This window comes from Vulpes lagopus, chromosome 1, assembly GCF_018345385.1.
Source record: "Vulpes lagopus strain Blue_001 chromosome 1, ASM1834538v1, whole genome shotgun sequence".
Classification (NCBI taxonomy): domain Eukaryota; kingdom Metazoa; phylum Chordata; class Mammalia; order Carnivora; family Canidae; genus Vulpes; species Vulpes lagopus.
The window spans coordinates 23840590-23862438 of NC_054824.1; the positions used below are offsets into that span (position 1 = coordinate 23840590).

Sequence of the window (21849 nt, forward strand, 5' to 3'; positions counted from 1 at the left end):
CAGTTGGAGGGAACCGGCTGCCTCTTCATTCCCTCCCCTGACAACACGGATCACACAGAGAAAAGATTGGAGCTCAGGGGAGGAGGGGAAGTGGCCGAGGGGCAAACCTGACTTCTTGTTCCTATCCAGGAGTGTGGGTGGGTTGTGTCATGCAATCCCTGCAGCCCAGGCTGCTGTAGAGCCGTGCCTGCTGTCTGCTAGTCCCATAGCTCCAGGGCAGCCATTGTCCAATTCACATATGGGGGTTTTTGTGTCGATGGCCGCTGTTTAAATCCTCACAGAGCACAGATGGCGCCTGCATTGCATCAGCATTAACTCTTCTCCATTGGCAGAGCCCATCATAGAAACAGGAGAAGGGAGGAGAAATGAGTGTACCGTCCCTTTGGCAAAAGTCTGGTTTCCATATATGCCTTTTCCCTGACTTACTGTAGAGCCTTGGCTAACGCAGTCCGTGTGTCTCAGCTTCTGTTATGTGGTAGTTAGTTAAGAAGGACTCAGATGAAGGAAACTAAAGACTGTAGAAATACTATTATTGCTGTTGTATAAACCATGCCCATAAGGCAAAATCCACAGCTTTGTTTCTTCTGCAAGCCACAGTAACACCCACTTCCCTTGCAAAGGCAATGAGGAAGGCATGGAGAAGATGATATACATCTTTTTAGAATTTTTCATGTTTGTGTCTCAAAAGCCCTTCAGGTAGATGATTTCCTCAGCGTGTCCTGGTTTATCCCTGTTTCGCAAATGAAAGAGGGAAATGGCAGCAGAATGTCTCAAGTTGTCAGGATCAAATTACCTTCCTTACTAAAGACCAGTGGTCCTCCCCTGCTGACAGTGGGTCCTCATAGCTTCTGGAGTATTAGTGGAGTATAAACCCACTTGTACCAGAGGCCAAATAGAAAATAACATTTTCCATAAGAGACATGTGATCTGTCAGTTCTTCAGTTTTGATTTCAGATGGAAAATATGACTTCAGTTCTTAAAGAAAAAAAATCCCTAACCGGGCTTGACAGATGTCTTCAAATATGTGATGGATTGTCATATGAAGGAAGGATTCAGACTGTCTGCTTGACCCCATGGGCATTACTAGGGTTAGCTCAATTCAGTTCAACTAATAGTTATAAAGAACCTGCAGTACACAGGGCTCATGCTTTAAACTGAAAATGGTCAGAGAAGAAGGGAGATGAATATCCTGCTAAACTCATGACATCAATTATTGCAGAAGCAGGCAGGTTTGACATTGATATAAAAGTGTGAAGTATATGGTGAATCGTTGGCTAAACCAAGGAGAAGGAGAAGACAGAAGCAATACTTACAGTCTCTAATGTCTATCCATCAGTAGGGGAAGCAGGAGTAATTAAAAAATCGAATTGGAGATTACTGCCAGGGTGATAAATAGAATTTCTTAGTAACCTAATGAGCAAAAGGACATCACACTGAAATATGGCTGTGAGACACAACTCCATATTTACAAAATTATAGCTAGGGAGAAGCATGATGCAGAACTTCAGCTATATGAATAGCTACTATAATTCCCTTCAATGAAGAAAAGAATACCTGAGTAGTTCTTGATTTGCCATATTGGCAGTTTCACCTTCAAGAGGGTAGAGGGTACAAGAGTTGAATTGCTGTTTTAGTCCTAATACTGACTGACTAAAAGGAATTGACAGGAGTACACATGAGAGGATCCTTAGAAGAAAGAGATACCATCTTAGAGAATGTGATAGTCAAAGAGGACATTTTACATAGTCTGAAATATTTCAAGACTTTTTTATTGCAATTAAAAGAAAACATGAAATTTACCATCTTAACCATTTTAAACTGAGTGTACTGACATCCATCAAAAATTCATCTTAAAGAATATTCATATTGCTATGAAACTAAGCAGATCTCCAGAACTCTTGCCGTCTTACAAGATAATATTCTGAACCTATTGAACAATAATCCTCCCTTTTCTCCTTGACCTCAGTCCCACCATTCTATTTTCTGTATCTATGAATTGGACTACCTCAGATACCTTGTATAAGTGGAATCGTACAGCATTTGCCTTTTTTTCACTGGCTCATGTTAGCATAATGGCTCAAGATTTATCCATGTTGTAGTATATGATAGGAATTCTTCCCTTTTCAAGACTGTACGATATTCCATTGTCTTTGTATACAATATTTTGTTTTTCTATTCATCCACCAATGGACATGTGGGTTTAAACAGACAAGGAAAATAGATGTATGGGTCTCTTTAGAGCCAGAAAGCAAGGAAACCAACAGCTGGTCTTAGGGCTGACCATTTTAGTACTGAGGATGGCAAAGAGTCCAGAGTTACCTCCATATTGTGTTTCAAGGAGAATGTCTATTTGATGGAGAAGTAAGTAAAACTTGGAGAAGGGAATGTAAACCCCAGGTAGGTGAATAATGAGAAAATACCTAAGTTCCCAGTGTGGATGAAGTAAAGCCTCCAAACTACAGAAAAAAAATTAGACATGATTATGGAACAACATGTTATGGTCAAAATCTTTGAAAAATTGCAGAAACTAGGAAAGCATCAGAAGTCTGGAGATCAGAAAATGACATAATTTAAAAAGAAAGGAAGAAAGTAGATCTTTAAAATATTGAAGAGCAATTTGTATAATAGGAACAATTTATCTGGACAATAAATCTGTATATCAAGACAAGTGTATACTCTTGGGTCAAAAAATCAATTTTGCAAGATTAAGATGGACACCTGGCTTAATAGTGACACTTGCTGGGAAAAAAAAAAAACCTCGGAGATGTTCATTGATAACACCACAAGTAATAAGTGACAATGAAATAAACTTTAGTCGGCACTCCTAGAAAATAGGCTCTAAACTTGAGGGAAGTGATAGTTCAGTCCTCCATACCCCTGACAGGAGTATTTACACAATGCTGCTGGGGATATAGTCAAACTCGAGATGGTTCCAAGGAGAGCAGTGAGGGGGCTATAAGGGCTCATAACTGGTTGGGTTTCTGGGATGGGAATTTTGGCTTGCTATGGAGAACTTAGAGGGCTCTGGTGAGAGACTGAACCTCTCAACACTGGAAGACTTAAAAAATGTTTTGTTTTCTGGTTGAAGATCAAGTGGTTGATGGTTGGTTTGAAATGACTGGATGGGTTGAGGAGGTAAAACCAAACCTTGACTCAAGAGAATTCTGGTCTAGGAAGATCATTGGTTTCCTGAATGGGGAAAGGGTCATTTAAAATGAAAATTAGGTAGTTTTTTTAAATCTTCTTTTAAAAAATAATTTTCGGTTGGAGGCGGTTTTTCAAATGAAACTATAAACCTAGATGCAGGTTTTACCACTTCATTACCAGTGAGTGGGATGCTTTTCACTTTCATTTTACACTGAAAACTGTAAAAAGTTACTACTATTTTATACCTATTTTAGGATCTACACTTATACTGAAATTAGATTTTTTAAATTATTCCATGAACTTCATTATGTAATCTTTCAGAAGGGAGATTTCCTGTTTTCATTGTATACTTTTAGAGAAAATATGAATAGAGTATTTGTATCATATATAAATTTTGCCTGTCACTTACCTGAGAAATATAACCATATATACCTGAGTGAGAAAGGAGAATGAGAGTTGAAAGCTATAGTCAGAATACTTGAGTTAAACCCTGGCTGACCAGCTGTGTGACTTTGGGAAAATCCCTTCACCTTTCTGGGCTTTCTGGGCTTCACCTTTTTTGGCTTCCTTGTCTGTAAAGTGGATGAGGATTGAGTCAGGGAAACAGAAACCATGCCAGGTGTTTCAAACAGAGGGGATATAAAACAAGGAATTGGTTACACAGGTGTTGGAAAACTGGAAGAACAGAAAGGGGAAGGAGAATTAACTCAGTAATTAATGATTGTAGGAAGCAGCTACCGCTCCTAGGGCCGGAGGGGATAAAAGGCTCCTCTGAGCCTAGAGAAAGGGCTGATGCCTCAGGAGCTGTACCTGTGGAGCAGACAACTCTTACCAGAAACTCCAGCAGGGAGTCAAGGATGCAGCCTCCTCCAGAACACACCACCAGGGAAGGAAAGAAAGAGAACAAGAAACTCAAGGAACCACAGCTTCTTTCCTCCTACTTTCTGATATCCCACCAGTGCCCCCTATTGGCAAAATCCAATAAGAAGTCGACCAGCAAAGCCTGAGAAACGTAGTCTACCAGCATTACAGAGAGGAACAGAAAAAGAGTTGGCATGAGGCCAAGAGACGATAGTAAACAAATAGCATGTGAGTTTATAATGTCAGACTAAAGTAAATTAAATTATAGAAGTCGAAGTTAGTAGTTGGTCGGAATTATTTATATTTTCCTGTTTATATTAAAGTAATATTACTTTAATACACAGATGGGGATGGATGGATACACAGACACACTGATACATAGATTCAGTTCTGAGCTGAACAATTTCTGAATAACTTTCATGAAAGTTCTTCTAATTAAAAAAAATTTATGCTTAGTTCATGACTTAGCAAGAAAAATTACAAGATACAGGTTTCTGCAAACCCTTGTGGCAGGAATGGTTATAGTGAAAATGCAGGTTATTGTAGGATCCTTCCTCAAGAGTTCCCAGGAATTAGTTTCAAGGAGTCTGAGTCAGTGAAGAGACTCCAATCTGAGATCATGACTCTTCAATTGTGGGGACTCATACAGTCTTCATATGAGTGGATTCAAGCCAGATTTTTGTTCAGTGAACCTATATGATTTCCCTTTTTTTAACCAACCTAAAAGTACCTTAGTAGGCTAACCATGTATTTCCAGGATACCCATGATCCTGCTGGTAACCACTGACCTATGCTGCTGACCTCAGTAGCCGTGCCAGCAAACCTTTGGAGTTAACTCAAGTGTAGTTCCACTGTTTGGATGTCATGTACCCCACTAAAATCGGGGAGCCCATTTCAACTGCAGTGGATAGGGCGTATGTGTTGACAGGGCTATATTCGTAGGCGCACAACTGGTACAGGGCCCCATGCTCAGAACGACCCTGTACTTGGTTTAATGTTCCTGAAAATCATGTAGCCAGTTGGGTGGTAGGGTGGAGGAGGGCCGTTGTGAAGAGAGGTCCAGAAAAGGCCTGGCAGATGAAGTGGCATTGGAGGGAGAGCTAGGAGAGGGGGGAGGGAGCCATGTCATTCTTTGTCTCATTCTGATAAACTTCAGCTCAGCTCAGCCTTCAACATTCAAGGCAAAGGCACCTTTTCCAGGAAGCTTACATCATTCTCTTAGCAGTTTCTGCCGCCAGCGCCAGCGTGGTCCTCCCTTAGCACCCTTTAAATACCTATTACATACTTAGGTTACATTGTAGACCTTTGTTTGAAACATCTGGCTCCCTGGTCAACCTCTTAGCTCCTTGGAGAAAGCAACTATTTTTATTCATTTTTGTAACAATAGCAACGATATAGTTGTTACTCAATGCCAGAACCTGTTCCAAAGATTTTATTATAAAACAGGCACTGTTGGGATCCCCTTCTTCAGTTTAAGAAACTGAAAAACAGAAAGGTTAAGTAAGTAACCAGCCAAAGTTACCCAGACGGTACATAGTAGAGCTGGGATTTGAATCCCAGAAAGGTGGTTTTAGTTCTCACCCACTGTGCGGTGTGTGCCCAGTAGTGGTTGGTGAAGGAATGAGTGAATGAATGAATGAATGAACAAAAGATAGTGACTAAAAGATAAGGTAGAGAACCTCAAGGGGCAGATTTACAAATAGAAGAACTTTATATTGTGGCTGCAGACCCAAATTCAAGCCTGCAGAGGAGAGAAAAGACATTTTTATGCTTTTTTTTTTTAAGATTTTATTTATTTATTCATGAGACAGAGAGAGAGGCAGAGACACAGGCAGAGGGAGAAGCAGGCTCCGTGCAGGGAGCCTGATGTGGGACTCGATTCCGGGTCTACAGGATCATGCCCTGGGCCGAAGGCAGGAGCTAAACCACTGAGCCACCCAGGGATCCCCCAATTTTATGCTTTTAAGCCCCATTTACTAGCACAGACAATTACTTTTTTTAGGGGAAAAATGTATGAAATTATATACTTATATGTCTAAATCAACCTAAATGTTTTTTTTGTTGTTACTTTGGGAAAGGAAACAAGATTGGTTTCTCTGGCTCTATCTTTAGCTAAATTAATACTAAAATGACCAGAAGCTTTGTTGAAAGAGTGAAGTTAATTAATTTAACAAATACATCCAGATACGCTTGTGTGATATGCTTGTATAGCATGCTACTTTGGAGAGAAGAGCATGATAATATGGAAAATGATTATAGAAAATTAAGATTAGAAGTGACACCTCATCGCCAAATTTGTCTTTTTTTTTTTTTAATAAAATGGGATACAGGGCAGTGTGGAGGTGGAAAGGAAGAGTGAGTTGTCACCAATATTGTTTTCTTTGACAAGTGCTTGCCATGAAAATACAACCCAGAAGGATGACCAAGGCTCACTGTATTAAAAAAGCCCATCAGGGCAGCCCAGGTGGCTCAGTGGTTTGGCGCCACCTTCGGCCCAGGGCATGATCCTGGGGATCCAGGATCAAGTCCCACGTCAGGCTCCCTGCATGGAGCCTGATTCTCCCTCTGCCTCTCTTTCTCTCTCTCTGTCTCTCATGAATAAATAAATAAAATCTTTAAAACTTTTTTAAAAATTAAAAAAATTTCAAAGCCCGTCAGCATAGCTCTGTTACCTTCATCTTCCCAGCTCCTGCATGTATATGAGATCCAGCTTCATCGGGGAGGTATGCATGATGTTGCTGAAGGTAAAAGGTTTTGTGTTTTGTAAAAGGCTGTAGTTAGCCTTGAGAAGTGTGCCGTCCTTCTCTTAGAAAACAGTCCTGAGATCTCCCCATCCGTCTGACCAGCCTTCTGCAGATGAGCTCAGTGCTACAACTGCGTGTATGTACTGCCAGAACCAACTGAGAAGACCTTAATCACATGGCTTAAGTAGAAAACTCTGCTCCAAGTCTCATAAAAATTCCCAAGCCCTGTTTTCAATCTACAGCTGAAGCCGACCCGCCCGACCTCTGTAACAATCCAGAGCAAGGAAACTGTTGGATGTTTCCTTTCAGGAGCTCTGTCCAGCAGCAAACCGTGTACCTCCAGAGAGGGAGCTTTACAAACAGCACCCAAACGTGCCCTGTGCCTGCTCAGTTTTCATCAGTTCATCTAACTTTCATCAAAAGCATAGAGAGGATACCTCAGAACCCACGGGAACAAGAGGTTAATAAGGGTCATAGTTTCAGTGAGTCAGATTTTCAATACCTTATCCTCATGTGGACTCACAGCATAGCACAGGTTTGGCAGTTTGACCTTGTTTCTTTCCGACCTGAAACCCAAAGGTCAAGGCCACTTGCCTTGTGTGTGCCAAAGGCTGGAGAAGGTCATCACCTGCTTGGGAGCAACCAGAAGGCAAGAGAGATATATCTGCTTCCCTTAGAGCGTGGGACACAGCTCCAATACCATCAGTGAAATGGAACTGGTTTGCTATTTCTAGCCACTTCATTCCACTTTAACTTTATGATCATTACCTTTTTAAATAACATTTTTATGGGTCGTTAGTTTTATGTGTGATTCTCCACTTCCCACCCCTTCTTATTTTTCCCATTATCAGGGCCTTACTTGTTAAAAACAGAAAGTAAATAACAATGCAGCCTTTGTGATCATGGGTTCATAAACATATAGCTTTCCACTGGTACCTGGATATTTGCTTTCTGAGTACAGTGGGGGAGTTTAAACGATTCCTAAAAATGAAAGGACCGTGCAAGCTACCAGGATGGAAGCTAAACCCAGTCCTTAGAAAGGCTCCACCTAATTTCACGTGACCTATATGTGTGACGGGCACTTGCTTTCTGTTTTGTGTATTTGGAGCTATTACAGCTGGCCCAATGTGTACCAGGGATGGATTCCTGGGAGGAACACCAAGTGGTTCAGGAGGTACCCATTGCATCAAAGCAACTCTTGACCCAGAGTGGACATAGTCATGGCGATTTCACTGCACTCTAGGTGTTGTGCTTATAAGTGTTCACAGGATCCCTACAGACCTCTGAAGTAGCCTTCTCTCCTGAACTGGTCAGGATTTCTCAGTTGACAGCTAATCATGTAATCTTGTAACAGCCTTCCCATTGCTGACTGATGTTATTTGATAATTAACTTTCCATTGTTAAGGTGTGTTACAAAGCTAAATTGTAGGTTTCTTGGGCACAGCCTTGCACACACAAGCTGAGCAAAGTTTAGCAGAACTGAATTTGACAAAACAGAGGATTTAAACTCTTGAAATTTGAAAATTCATGGGGAGGACACCATTTCCTCTAACCTTGAACTTGAATGACAGTTTACAGTTCTCTTTTTAATCATGACTCTTTTTGTGACCATATGGTGATCATTTCAAGCTCATCATGTCTTCTAGGTCCAAAAGGATTAGTGATGTGATTTGGGATGTGCAAATTGGTGCTCATTGGCATCCTCAGGCCCACTCATACATTGAAGCATCAGCTTGTCCCTGCATAGAGAGGCTTTCTCCAGCTCCTTGTAGCCATGTGGCAGGTGGCGATGCCCGTGACTGGTCTAATCATCCCCAGGGTGTTCCTGGTTTCTCTAGGAATTTTCTTTAAAAGCAGCCATAGTAGGAGACAGTGACAGGACTTATTGAGACCAATGTCATCAAAAAAAAAAAAAAAAAGGAAATGACCATAAGGGAGGGCTATATAAAAAATATAAATGATGTTGAGGAGAGCTTCCCCCTTTTCGCAAAAACTGAGCCCATCTACCCAAACTTGAGATGTGTGTTATCCCGTCAGCAACTGGTAGACTGCCTGGGAGCAGAGCAGAAAATGCTTGCTTATGGAGGGGTCGACTCTGCCTTGATTAGGCCATTCTTCTCTTTGTGGCAAAGTCACGTTACAGCCAAGAAGTGGGTCATGTGACATTCCCATCACTGCCTTTGGTTACTTCTAAATGTGTACTTCCTTGCCTAGCACTCCCTTTGAAAGGTTCCTAGGGACAAAAAAATGGATATGGCAGATAGATACTGCATTTGCTGAATCTGTTACCACGTCAGCTTAGTAGGACACGAAGCCTGGCCAGATGAGCTCTGTTTCAATCGTGGTACTAGGGGTTAGGACAAAAAAGGACTGTTGCCTGCCTCTGATTAGTTGGGGTGTGGTTTGTTGGTTTACACAGTGACTTGCTCCAAAGTAATTTGAGGCAGTACTCACCAAACAGAGCGTGTTGTTACATTTGTACACTGCAGTTAGCTGTATGTTAGGGGCACAGTTAGACTTAAGACATTTCAGTACTACACATGCTTTTATCAGGTGTATACCGTGTTAGAGACCCTAATCAGATGCAGAGTTATAAAGAGAAATGAAGCAGTCCCTGATCTGAAGGAGCTTGCTGTCTTACCATAGAAACAGACCCAATTAAGTATAATAAAAGTGAGATGGCAGTGATTGCCCTTGTGGAACTATAGTGTGAGTCTAGCGGTCGTGTTTTTTTTTTGTTGTGTTCTTTTTTTAACCAAATATCTTGGGACTCATTATCTGACAGAGTTTTTTTAATTTGGAATATAAAGTCCTTCAAAAATATTAACAATTAAAATCCCATTCTGTTATATATCTAAGAAATTTCCCTTACTGGAAAGAATGCCGCATATTAAAATTAGTGCTGGCTGGGAGCGTCCAGGACATTTCCCACACCCTAGCGATGGGGCTGAGAGGCTGGTATCATCTGTTCTAAGAGGTTGGGAGACTGTTCCTGGAGAAGGTGATGTCCAAGTTGAATCTCAAGCAACAGATATAAGTCCTCACAAGAGTTTTGGCTCTGTGTGCTGCAGTGAACTCAGTACATGTGGGACGTGTTCAGAGCTGGCCAGTTCAACTTGCTCTACACCTACTCCCTTAGCAGTTTTGTAATCACTGCTACTGGAGCTTCCAGCAAGGACCCCACTGTTTTGTAATCACTGCTACTGGAGCTTCCAGCAAGGACCCCATGATTGCTGCTTCCATTCAATTTGTACATATGATCCGTAGATCTGCCTCCCCTTCCTATGGAGGAAGCAGTGCTTGCAAGAACCCAGAAGATGTGTGTAGGTTTTGCATATAGGGTGAGGAAGCCTGCCCTGAACACCAGCTCGTTTAATCCACTTCCATCTGAAAAAACAATTGTATTTCTAATTGTCTAAGTCATTCCCTGTGTGTATGGGGGTGTGTGCGTACGCGAGGCTGTGCATAAATAGCACATTTTCAATCGATAAAATGTAAAGGATGAGGAGCACCTGACAGTAGTAGGCTGAGCCTCTATAAAGATTTTGCAGGAAAAAAGCTGCATGGCAAAGCTGCTGCTCATAATTAGGGAAGGGATAGCCTGCGTTCTGTGCCACTCAGCAACTTGAACCATTGAAATGACAGCCGGTTTGTTTAGTTCTGTAACCCCCATTCTTCACCGGCCAGGAGTTGATTTCTTGTTGAGAACAATGCTTTGGATTGTCATCATCTCTGGTATCACTGTGAGATCAGGTATGACGTGATGACTGAAAAGTCCCGTCTGGAAACCACGATGAATGAGAAAGACACAAGTTGCTTTTTAATGTCACTTTTTAACTTTTTAAGCCAGGGAAAGCTGTTTGTCAAGCCCAGTGGACCTTCAGTTTTTAAACAGGCCGTGTCGCGAGTTTTGCAGTTCACAAGAAAAAAAGAATGCTTCCTTTGGCTCAAGTGGGGGGCAAGTGTCACAGCACCCCTTACGTAGAAGGGCCCTCCACAGGACTGACTGGGGGGGCGGGGAATTAATAGGCTTCCCATCGTCACCATGCATTTTTGCCAGGGTATTTCATTAAGTGTAAACACTGGACCCGTTGTGGTCGTGTTTAGCCACTTGACCCTGGTGATTTTCAACTCCCTGTGCCAGGTGATGAAGTGGAGCCGAGGCATGCACGGGACGGGCACTAATTATTGGAAGCAGAATCAGTGCTGACCCAGTGCGAGATTAACTGCTCCTTTGCAGTCTTTATTCTGGGACATTAGCACTGTCTGGTGATCCTGCTTCAGTTGAGGGATTCGGGACAATAGCGGTGCTGATGGTAACGTCGGCGATTTCCCTGTTTGTTTTGCAGGTCACGGCCAGGGGCTTTGGGCCGCTGTTACAGTTCGCCTACACCGCCAAGCTATTACTCAGCAGAGAAAACATCCGCGAGGTCATCCGCTGTGCTGAGTTCCTGCGCATGCATAACCTGGAGGACTCCTGCTTCAGCTTCCTGCAGACCCAGCTCCTGAACAGCGAGGATGGCCTGTTCGTGTGCCGGAAGGATGCTGCGTGCCAGCGCCCGCACGAGGACCGTGAGAACTCCGCGGGAGAGGAGGAGGAGGAGGAGGAGGAGACCATGGACTCGGAGACGGCCAAGCTGGGGTGCCCCCGGGACCAGATGCTTGCAGACCCCATCAGCTTTGAGGCCACTGCCATCCCAGTCGCCGAGAAGGAAGCAGCTCTGCTGCCCGAGTCCGACGTGCCCACCGACACCAAGGAGACCTCGGAGAAGGACGCGCTGACGCAGTACCCCAGATACAAGAAATACCAGCTTGCATGTACCAAGAATGTCTATAATGCATCATCACACAGTACCTCAGGTTTTGCAAGCACATTCAGTGAAGAGAACTCTAGCAACAGCCTCAAGCCGGGCCTTGCCATGGGGCAAATTAAAAGTGAGCCGCCCAGTGAAGAGAACGAGGAAGAGAGCATCGCGCTCTGCCTGTCCGGAGACGAGCCTGACATCAAGGACAGAGCGGGGGACGTGGAAATGGACCGGAAACAGCCCAGCCCTGCCCCCGCCCCCGCCCCCCCTGCCGGGGCCACCTGCCTGGAGAGATCCAGGAGCGTGTCCTCCCCCTCCTGTCTAAGGTCTCTATTCAGCATAAAAAATAGTGTGGAGTTGTCTGGCCTGCCCAGTACCTCTCAGCAGCACTTTGCCAGGAGTTCAGCGTGCCCTTTTGACAAGGGGATCACTCAGGGTGACCTTAAAACTGACTACACCCCTTTCCCGGGGAATTACGGACAGCCCCACCTGGGCCAGAAGGACGTGTCCAACTTCACCATGGGGTCGCCCCTCAAGGGGCCTGGGTTGGAGGCTCTCTGTAAACAGGAAGGAGAGCTGGACCGGAGAAGTGTGATCTTCTCCTCGAGCGCTTGTGACCAAGTGAGCACTGCGGTGCATTCGTATTCTGGGGTAAGCAGTTTGGACAAAGACCTCTCTGAGCCGGTGCCAAAGGGTCTGTGGGTGGGGGCTGGCCAGTCCCTCCCCAGCTCACAGGCCTACTCCCACGGTGGGCTGATGGCTGACCATTTGCCAGGAAGGATACGGCCCAACACTAGCTGCCCGGTGCCAATCAAAGTCTGCCCTCGCTCGCCCCCCTTGGAGACCAGGACCAGGACTTCCAGCTCATGCTCCTCCTATTCCTACGCAGAGGACGGGAGCGGGGGCTCACCCTGCAGCCTCCCTCTCTGTGAGTTCTCCTCCTCGCCCTGTTCCCAGGGAGCCAGATTCCTAGCCACAGAACATCAGGAACCAGGCCTGATGGGAGATGGAATGTACAACCAAGTCCGACCCCAAATTAAATGTGAGCAGTCTTATGGAACCAACTCCAGCGACGAATCCGGATCGTTCTCGGAAGCAGACAGTGAGTCGTGTCCTGTGCAGGACAGGGGCCAGGAGGTAGGGAACCCGCATAAATTCAAGCATGTGATCCACTCTTGCAGTCCTTTATCTGGACTCCACCTGCTGCCCCACCACCCCCAGATTAAAGGTTACAGGAAAGGGACTGCCTCCCCCATCCACAGAGGCAGTATGCTTCAGAGTTATTCCAAATTAACCACTTTTGTCCTAGAGGGCACTTGAAATTTGACCTACATTTCAGTACCCAACAAGCAGAGGCAAGCTGTTTAGTTGAAAAAAAAAAAAAAAAAAGTTTAACGTGTGAAAGAAAGCATGCTCGGGTACTTCAGATCTCTCCCTTCCTCTTCCCTTTCTCCTCCATCTGCTTTGAAAGGATGCTGTACTCATCACCCTCATCCTGGTGCTGCACCCCCTTCAGTGTGAAGGAAAATAGAGACTCACTTTCAAAACTGATTGATTGACACTAGACAGACCCACAATAGCAGGTGCTCCTGCAGCACCCTTTAAATTTTCCTTGTCGACAGGAGCCCCAGGGCCATCCCTTGTCCACTGCAGTACAGGGAACTCGCCATCCATCCTGGTCCCCGGGGCACTGCAGAAGCACCCTGGTCAGTCACACGTAATTGTGTAATGTATCGTTTCCTGAGCTCCCCACAAATGATGAGAAGTCACTTTAAGGAGTAGTGGGGTTGAGTAGCAGTCTCTGCCCCCTCGAAAGCAAAGTGCCTTCTAGTGCTTTATAGATAAAACTCCCAAAGGCTCCATCCATCTTACCAATGCTGGGAGATGGAGCAAAACTCACATGGCTAAGGAGAGGAAAGAGGAGATGCCCCATTCGTTCCCTTCCCCTCTGTAACATGAGAGGCCCCTGCAAAGATCTGAGGGAGTCTGTGTCATGATCTGGTGCTGTCTGGCTGCTTGACAAGGAACCAACCTGAGACTGGCACCTGGGTCTCAGACCTGCCTTGGGAGCAGTGTGAGCAAACCGTGAGAAGTCCCTCCTCAGAGCTGCTTATCTGGAAACCACAGGAGGAAATGAAGCGTGGTCCTCATTAGGCCAGCGCCCTCGGTACACGTCTGCCCTCCCTGGATATTAGCCCCTAGTAAAGCAGGGATGTTAAGCCAACCAGACAGCAGAAATGCCACACGGGGTGAGGTGCCTTTTCACAGAGCCACGTGCGGTTTATTCAGCCTCGGCAAGATTGGCAAGAAACACATGAGGTTTTAGTTAGGGCATGTTTTGAAAATAGATCCCAAAGCTCCCTGTGCCAACTTCAGGGATGCCCTGTGGTCACTTCCTCATTTTGCCTGCTAGCCTGGTCCAGGCGCTCCTCTTACTGCCGGAGGGGGTGGGGGGATGGAGAAAGAAACATACTGAAAGGATTTAATTTAGCTAAAGGAAAATTGAATGAGAACCCTTCTGTCTGAATACACCATATCCCCTCAGGTTTGGGTGTGCCCAGGTGCCCCAGCCAGTGGCATCTGTGCTCATGACCCGGGAGGACTGTTTTTGTGAAAACAGTGAAACGTTTGTACTCTCTCTCTTCCCTCACTCATTCCTCTTCCTCCAACTGATCATAACTTAGGTGAAGTTTTGGGTTCCGCACCCCCCTACACCTTGTTCCTAAGTACCCCTGATGCACAAGCCTAGTCCATGGGTCAGGTTCATCAGCATAATGACTTCTCTTGCTGAGGATTGGTGTTTCAAGAAAAGGACAAATGTCTTTGTCTTTGCCTCTCCCCTAAGGGGAACCCCACCATTAAGCTGAATGGGTTGTGTTGTCATGACATTGGCATTTGTTCAAGGAACTGTCCATTTCTGATATCTCCTTTTGTCTCTCTTCTATCCTGAAAATGGGCTTAAAGTCACTTCAGGGCAGCCCCGGTGGCTTAGCAGTTTAGTGCCGCCTTGGGCCCAGGGTGTGATCCTGGAGACCCGGGATCGAGTCCCACGTCGGGCTCCCTGCATGGAGCCTGCTTCTCCCTCTGCCTGTGTCTCTGCGCACCCCCCACCCCCGTGTCCGTGTGTTTCTCATGAATAAAAAAAATAAAGTCTTTTTTTTTTTTAAAGATTTATTTATTTATTCAGAGAGAGCGAGAGCGAGGCAGAGACACAGGCAGAGGGAAAAAAGTCACTTCATATTAAATGCCACCAACAAGAGCACATGCATTTTTCCTGTATGTTTGGCCACATCACTTGTCTCCCTTTAGAACGCTTCAGTTCTAAATGAACCACTCAAAAGGAAGATTCAACCTATAAAATAGTCGTGAACAGGACTAGTCTCCCCCTGAAAGATATCAGCCCTTTAAAAATATTTTTACCTTGGAGGCCTGGGTGGCTCAGCGGTTGAGCATCTGCCTTCAGCTCAGGGCGTGATCCCAATATGGGGATCCAGTCCCGCTTCGGGCTCCCTGCAAGGAGCCTGCTTCTCCCTCTGTCTGTGTCTCTGCCTCTCTCTGTGTCTCTCATGAATAAATAAATAAAAGTCTTAAAGAATATATATATATTTACTTTTCCAAAAAGAAATACGGTCTTTGCATTTCTAAACACTGAAAGCGGAAACGTTTACCAGAGCTCTAGGCCATTTCAAGGATCACGTTTAGCCCCTCTCAGAAGGGCATTTTGGACAGGGTTGTTAGGGTAAAGGTAAATGTCTTTCCCAGTTTGGCATTTTAGTTTTTCTAAAGTAGAGATTAGGTCTACTCAGGGGCTCCGCATGACTGGTCCTCTCTGAGTTAATAAGTTGCTTCCGGAAGTTACTTTGACTCAGTGGAAGTGTGGTCCCCAGTAATAACCATAAGGCAGATCCTTCATTCACAATATGAACTGTCACTCCTTTTCCTGAGTTGAACTGATCCAGAAGAGGCCGACATCTGTTGATCTGATCCTGCCCTGATCTGCTCTTATAAGGCGTTCACATGACTCCTCTTCCAAGTAAAGCCCAAGGAGACACTGAAGTCGGAAACAAGAGAGTTCTCCCCTCCTGCCAGGCACCTGTCCAGTGCTTCAGACCGACAGGCCAGGCTCCTTCTCAGCCTCTCTCCCTCCACCTCTGTAAGGAGCCAAAATGTTAGATCAGAATAAAAGTACTGGCATCCCTTATAGTCTGTAAGGTGTTTCTGGTTATAACATCTCATCGATATTGACTTCTCTCATCCTTTCCATCTGTCCTCTAGCTTTGAAGAAGAGCTTCAGATAGCACAGTATTGTCCTTTCTCAACAATCAGAGCTTTTTTTTTCTTATATTTTATTAATTCATGAGAGGACATAGGCAGAGGGAGAAGCAGGCTCCCTACAGAGAGCCTGATATGGAACTTGATCCCAGGACCCCAGGATCATGGCCTGAGCCAAAGGCAGATGCTCAACCACTGAGCCACCCAGGTGCCCCAACAATCAGCTTTTTAAAATTACTTCCTTCTTTGAAATAATCAAACAGCAGCTTGCTTCTTTCACAGAGCTATCTCCTGTGTGCATGCCTGTAGGTCAGTCACATCAGGTTAAAGCAAACTTTTTTAATATCCACGGGCCCCACAAATCACAGCTTATTCAGCTACCATCTCTCAACAGTTTTTCCAGTTTTTACCCTTTCTATAAAAATTGCTGCAATAAACATGTTTGTGAACATATTTAGTAGTGGTGCTTTTATTTTTGTGGGTTAGAATCCCATAAGTGGGTTAAAGGCGATGATGCTTATTTGTGCAATACTACTTAATTACTTCCCCTGAAAGGTTGTATCCTTCACCAATTTATGAATGTCCATTCCCCCTTGTTCTTTCCAGTACTAGCTGTTACCAGTCCTTTTAAATTTTGCCAATCTGGGGGATCCCTGGGTGGCTCGGTGATTTGGCGCCTGCCTTTGGCCCAGGGCGCGATCCTGGAGTCCCGCGATCGGGTCCCACGTCGGGCTCCTGGCATGGAGCCTGCTTCTCCCTCCTCCTGTGTCTCTGCCTCTCTCTCTCTCTCTCTCTCTCTCTCTGTCTGTAATAAATAAATAAATAAATAAATAAATAAATAAATAAATAAATATTTTTTTAAGAATTTGCCAATCTGATGGGCAAAAGATGATGACTAATGAGGTTGACATCTTTTCTCGTGTGTATGTGCCATTTATATTTCCCTGCCTGTGACTCACCACTTTATATCTTTGCCCATTGTTAACTTGTGCTGTTCATCTTTAAACCAATTTATAGGATCCTTAATCCTTAATACAGGAATATTAACCTTTTATTAGAAACGTTTCCCATTTTTTCTCCTACTCGATCTTTTTATTTAGGGAATTTTTTTCCAATATAGAAAATTTTAAGTTTTATGTAATTTTAAACTTTATGTAAAGTGGTTGAGCATCTTTGTCTTTATGACTTTTGGGTCTGCTATATTACTTAAAAAGTCAATTTGGGAATTTTTATCTTCCAATGATGAAAAAAACAAACAGGTCATATAAAGTGGAAAAAGTAACAAAACAGTATGTATAACAAGATCCTAGTTTGCTTCATAAATACACATATTATTTCTTAAAAGGTGGTATAGAGAATAAGATAAAATAGGCAAGGTTGGGGAAGAATATAAGGAAAGTTTTATTTCTGTGTACCTCTGTAACGTTTGAATTTTATTTATGTGTATCTCACACAAGGTCATTATTTTAATTGAGATATAATTCACACACCATAAAACTTACCCTGTTAAAGTGAGCACAGGGATTTTTTTAATGATTCATGAAGGTTTGGACCATCACCACTCTAATTCCAGAACATTTTCATCACCCCCAAAAGAAACACCATCCCCATTAGCAGATGCTCCTCACCGTCCTCTCCTTAACCCCAGGCAACCACTAATCTACCTTCTATCTCTATAAAGATTTGCCTATTCTGAACATTTTATAACAATGGGATCTTACACTGTGTGGCCTTTGGTGTCTGGCTTCTTTCACTGAGCATAATGCTTTCAAGGTTCATCCTTGCCATTGATGTACCAGTGGGTACACCATGTATCAGTGCTTTGTCTTTTATTTATTGCCGAATAATAATTTACTCTGTGGATATACCACACTTTGGTGATTCATTGATCGGTTGAAGGACATTTGGATTGTTTCCCCTTTTTGACTATTATCAATAATGCTACTGTGGGCATTGGTGTACAAGTGTTTTGTAGACAAGTTTTCAGTCCTCTTCATTGTGCATCTAGCAGAATCGCTAAATCATATGATAACTATATATCTAACCTTCTGAGGAACTACCAGACTGTCTTCCAAGGTAACCACCATTTTACATTTCCACAGCAGGGTACGAGGGCTCCTGTTGCTTCACACCCTCACCAGCACTGGCTACTGTCCACCTTTTTTTATTATAGCCATCCTAGTGAATGTGGAATGGCATCTCATTTTGGTTTATGAGTTCATTTTTAGTATTTGAAAATTATAGAAAAGTCAGAAGCATTTTCCGAGTAGTAACCCTCGTAGTGGGATGGTTTTATACTGCAAGCATTTCTACCTAATTGTAGGTTTTAGCAAGAAAACATTAGAACGACAGTTTCTTTGCATGGCCAAAAGCATTGATTAGTTGGACTTTCTTTATGAATACATTTTATGTCAGGAGGGATAAAAGTATGTGACAGTGAGTATGTGTGTACGTTTGGGTTTACACATGACTGTGGGAGCAGGGAGAAATGATGTCTGGCATGCAATAAGATGGAAGAGCTGTGTCTGACCCTAATTCTTCCACCCACATGTCAACTTCCAGACATAAGTTGTATGTAAAAATTTTACACTCATTGTTGCAGTTCATTGAATCAGGCATCTTTTTTAAAATGCTGATGATTGGTCTGCTTCATAGAAAACTTTGCTAGGCAGCATAGAAGTCGGCCCTAGTTCTGCTTAAAACGATGTTTTTGTGTTGTCTAGAAAAATGTTCCTAGCATCGGGAATTCCAAAGCATACAGTCTGTCTGGAAGAAGAAACCATGTGACAAAGAAAGATAGCGCTAATAAACAGAATTAATAATACCTCATACCTATCAGGCAATTCAGACTTTTCAAAGCACTTTCTCCATCTGTTACCCAATTTTATTCTTCATAGCAATCCTGTAAGCTAAGTAGGGCATGTATTATTATCTTCCTTTCTCACAGATCCTCAAAGAACTTCAGGATAGAGAGAATGAAAGACTGGCCTGAGGTCACGCGGCTAATTAATTGCAGTACAACTAAATCCCAGGTGTCCTGCGTTTGTTCTGGAAAATGGACCATGAGAATAGAGGGTAGGAGGACAATTGTGTGGGAAACATTTCTTAGTGGCAATGGGACATTCTGTCACAAGCATCTGTCTTGCGTGGACCTGGCTGTCCGCCGGCCAGCAGCACTGACTCGTCAGCCCGGGGGGCATCTCGCTTCCTCCCCTGACAAGGTACAGAGAACTGAGGGCCTCGTTAGAGCACAGGTGTTAAAGACGCTGGGCCTAAGGGTACCGTTAGTGTGATCCAACTCCTGCCGCTTCTATTCAACACCGGATAGTGAAACCAAGAAAGGGGGTAGGAAAAAGGATTCACAAACCAGCTTCGGCTGATATTTCTAGAGGAAATGCTTGTGTTCAGCTTTTTCCACAACTTTTGCATCTCTGTCCCGTTTCTCCAGTAGCTCCCATTCAGCAAACCTGCAGCTCCAGGCAGGTGAAATGTGGTAAGAGGCATGGTGAAGTGAGGTGGCTGTGGTCTGCTTACAACCCTGTAAAAAGGATGCAGGGAAAACCGAGGTCACCAGAGCGAGACAGCCATTGTTTGGGAGTGGGAATTTTTTTTCTCCACCTTTTGTCTCATTTGAATTTTCTGCAAGAAGTTCTATTTCTCATATAATTTTTTTTTTACATTTTTTATATTTAAATTCAATTTGCCAACATATAGCACACCTTTAATGGTATTTTTGTTTAACTGGGAGCAGGGGGTAGTTTTGGCCGCAGAACGAGGTGGTCGTGGGTAAAGAGAGAAGTGGAACTGATTCCTGTTGGACGGGAGGAGGCGCTGGCACTGCAGGGTCCCCCGGCACCCCTGCTCAGGCCCTGGAGGAGAAATATTTAGGTTTCATTTGCCATCTAGATGTCATAACTTTCCTTCCACCTTTTCCCAGCCCCCAGGGCCAGAGGTCCCTCAGCATCCTGCAGCGACCACCCATTTCACCATGTGCTCATGAGCTGGGACCCCCAAAAGGCCTAACCTGGCTCTGGTGGCTGTTTGGGTCCAGGCAGGTCCTGGGACAGGACTGGAAAGCCCCCTGTCCTGTACTTCCAGTTGTGCTCCAGAAGGCCCAAGCCACTGAGCAGCAAATCCACAGCAGCAGACGGTGCAAACTGTGGCTCTGGCCCATGGGCCCTGTTGGGCCCTTGGCTGGCTGCCTCCGTGGCTGCCCCTGACTTTTGGAGTCTCTACTGAAAACCAAAGTGGGGGCGGGCATGAGCAGCAGCCATGAGAAACCATACGCTCCATCCCATGGGCCCTGCCCCCTTCTGTGCAGCGTGCTCAGCCTCCTGTGGGTCTTGCAGGTGGACCGGGGTTGCAGGCCTGTGTCCAGGCAGGTGGTGACGGCAGCTGGCAGGACGTTTCATCTTGAGAGGTCAGGTGTTTTGCACTGAGAGTCCAGTGAATGAAAATGAACCCACAGCTGAGAAGTAAAACCCTGGAAGAATGTGTGGAGGGACAAGAAATAAGATGTTAAGCCCTCTAGGGCCTATTTGGGTTGTGAGAATTTGCCAGAAGAAAGGGAGAAGGGCCTCTGCCCGTCTCGACGTGTTCGAACCTTCTAAGGCCAGGTCGCATTAGCTGACTTTCGAGCTCCTTTAGGGGAGTGTTAGGGTGCCTGCCAGCTTCAGAATGGACTGTTCTCCCCTCCCGATAAGGGGCTCTTGTGGCTGCTCTTCATCTGCAGGGAAGATGCCCACTGGCTTGGAACTTACTCCTCTGAAAATAGCAGTGTTCCCACTGCTCTATCCCAAACACTTCGGGACTTCCCTCGGGTGGGCAGTGTGAATTCTCCCTTGCTTGAGGCCTAACGGAGCCTATTAAAAAGAAACCCCACCGCCCGGCCACTCTAGTTTCTTTTACGTGGAGGAAGGTCTAGAGCTGCCTATTTTCTTTTCCTTTGACCTCTTTAAAAAGCAGCTGGAGTTGCAACAGCTCTCCCGAAACTTTCTATGGCCTTTTGCTTCGAGGACTTTGAAACGAGCGTTGTTGATTTTTCCTCTTCCTGTCAACCTCTGTCCTGTTTCCCTGGTGTTTTATAGTCTCTGTCTGGATGATGTTAAATGCAGTAGCTCTTGGTCTAGAAGGCCTTTTGACTTTCCCTGCGCCCCGAACCGTAGGTGTATATTCTTTCGGAAGAGAAGTAAACAGGATTCAGAGCCGAAGCAGCATTGCTTTGTCGTCAGCAGAAGGGGAGACCCCACGAGGCCCCACAGCGCTGCAACCTGTGTGTGCAAACAAGCTTCTTCCTGGTGTGGAGACATCCGTGTCCCCGCCAGGCTCATCTCTGTGTGAGTTAGGCACCGTCCAGGATTGGCGTGTCTGTTTGTTATCCAAATGGTATAAAGGGAAATCAAACATTCTTCGGATCATTATGAGCCCTGTGCAAACACAGCCCGTGGACAAAGCCTGCTGGCTTTCCCTGGCTGCCGGCCTTCAGCGGTGGGAGCAGGGCTGGGCTGACTGTGGTGGAATGCGAGCTGTCGCCACTTTGCTTTCTTGGGCCGAAATGGCACAGGTGGCACGGGGCAGGGTTCGCCAGGCGGAGTTTGAATCAGAGCACCCATTGGGAGCCCTCAGCAAATGGCACGTCCAGCAGGCTCAGAGCTATGAAGGACCCTGACAAAGCAGTCGCATCCAGCCACGGAAGAGTCAAATGATCGCGCAGTGGGGCTGCCTTTGTGCGTGGGGATTAACTGGCCGTCAGTGCCAGGATCTAGACTCATCTTCCCGCATCTGATGCAATCAAAGAAAAAGCCTGAGCTCACACTAAAGTATCTTCATCTCACTCCCCTGAACAGCGCAGACATAACACTGCAGCTTCTGCATATTAACGAGGGGTTGGTGTCTTCACCCAAAAATATTTTGATCAATGAGACCCGGCCTCTCCTGGTTTTCTGGTTAAGTTCACTGCATCCCATTTGTCCCGTCTTCTAGGGCTGTGCTGTCCAGTGTAGCAGCCACAAACCACGCGT

The 21849-nt window shown here is 44.9% G+C and overlaps 1 protein-coding gene across 7 annotated transcripts in view; it reads left to right on the plus strand.

The window, feature by feature from the left end:
* The window catches only part of BACH2 (BTB domain and CNC homolog 2), a 357223-nt gene that overhangs the window by 322134 nt on the left and 13240 nt on the right, over positions 1-21849 (plus strand). For all 7 annotated transcript variants that reach the window (XM_041766588.1, XM_041766571.1, XM_041766608.1 and 4 more), the window contains one exon: positions 11102-12694. In XM_041766588.1, the coding sequence (XP_041622522.1) occupies positions 11102-12694 (1593 nt within the window). The remainder of the gene's footprint in view (positions 1-11101; positions 12695-21849) is intronic.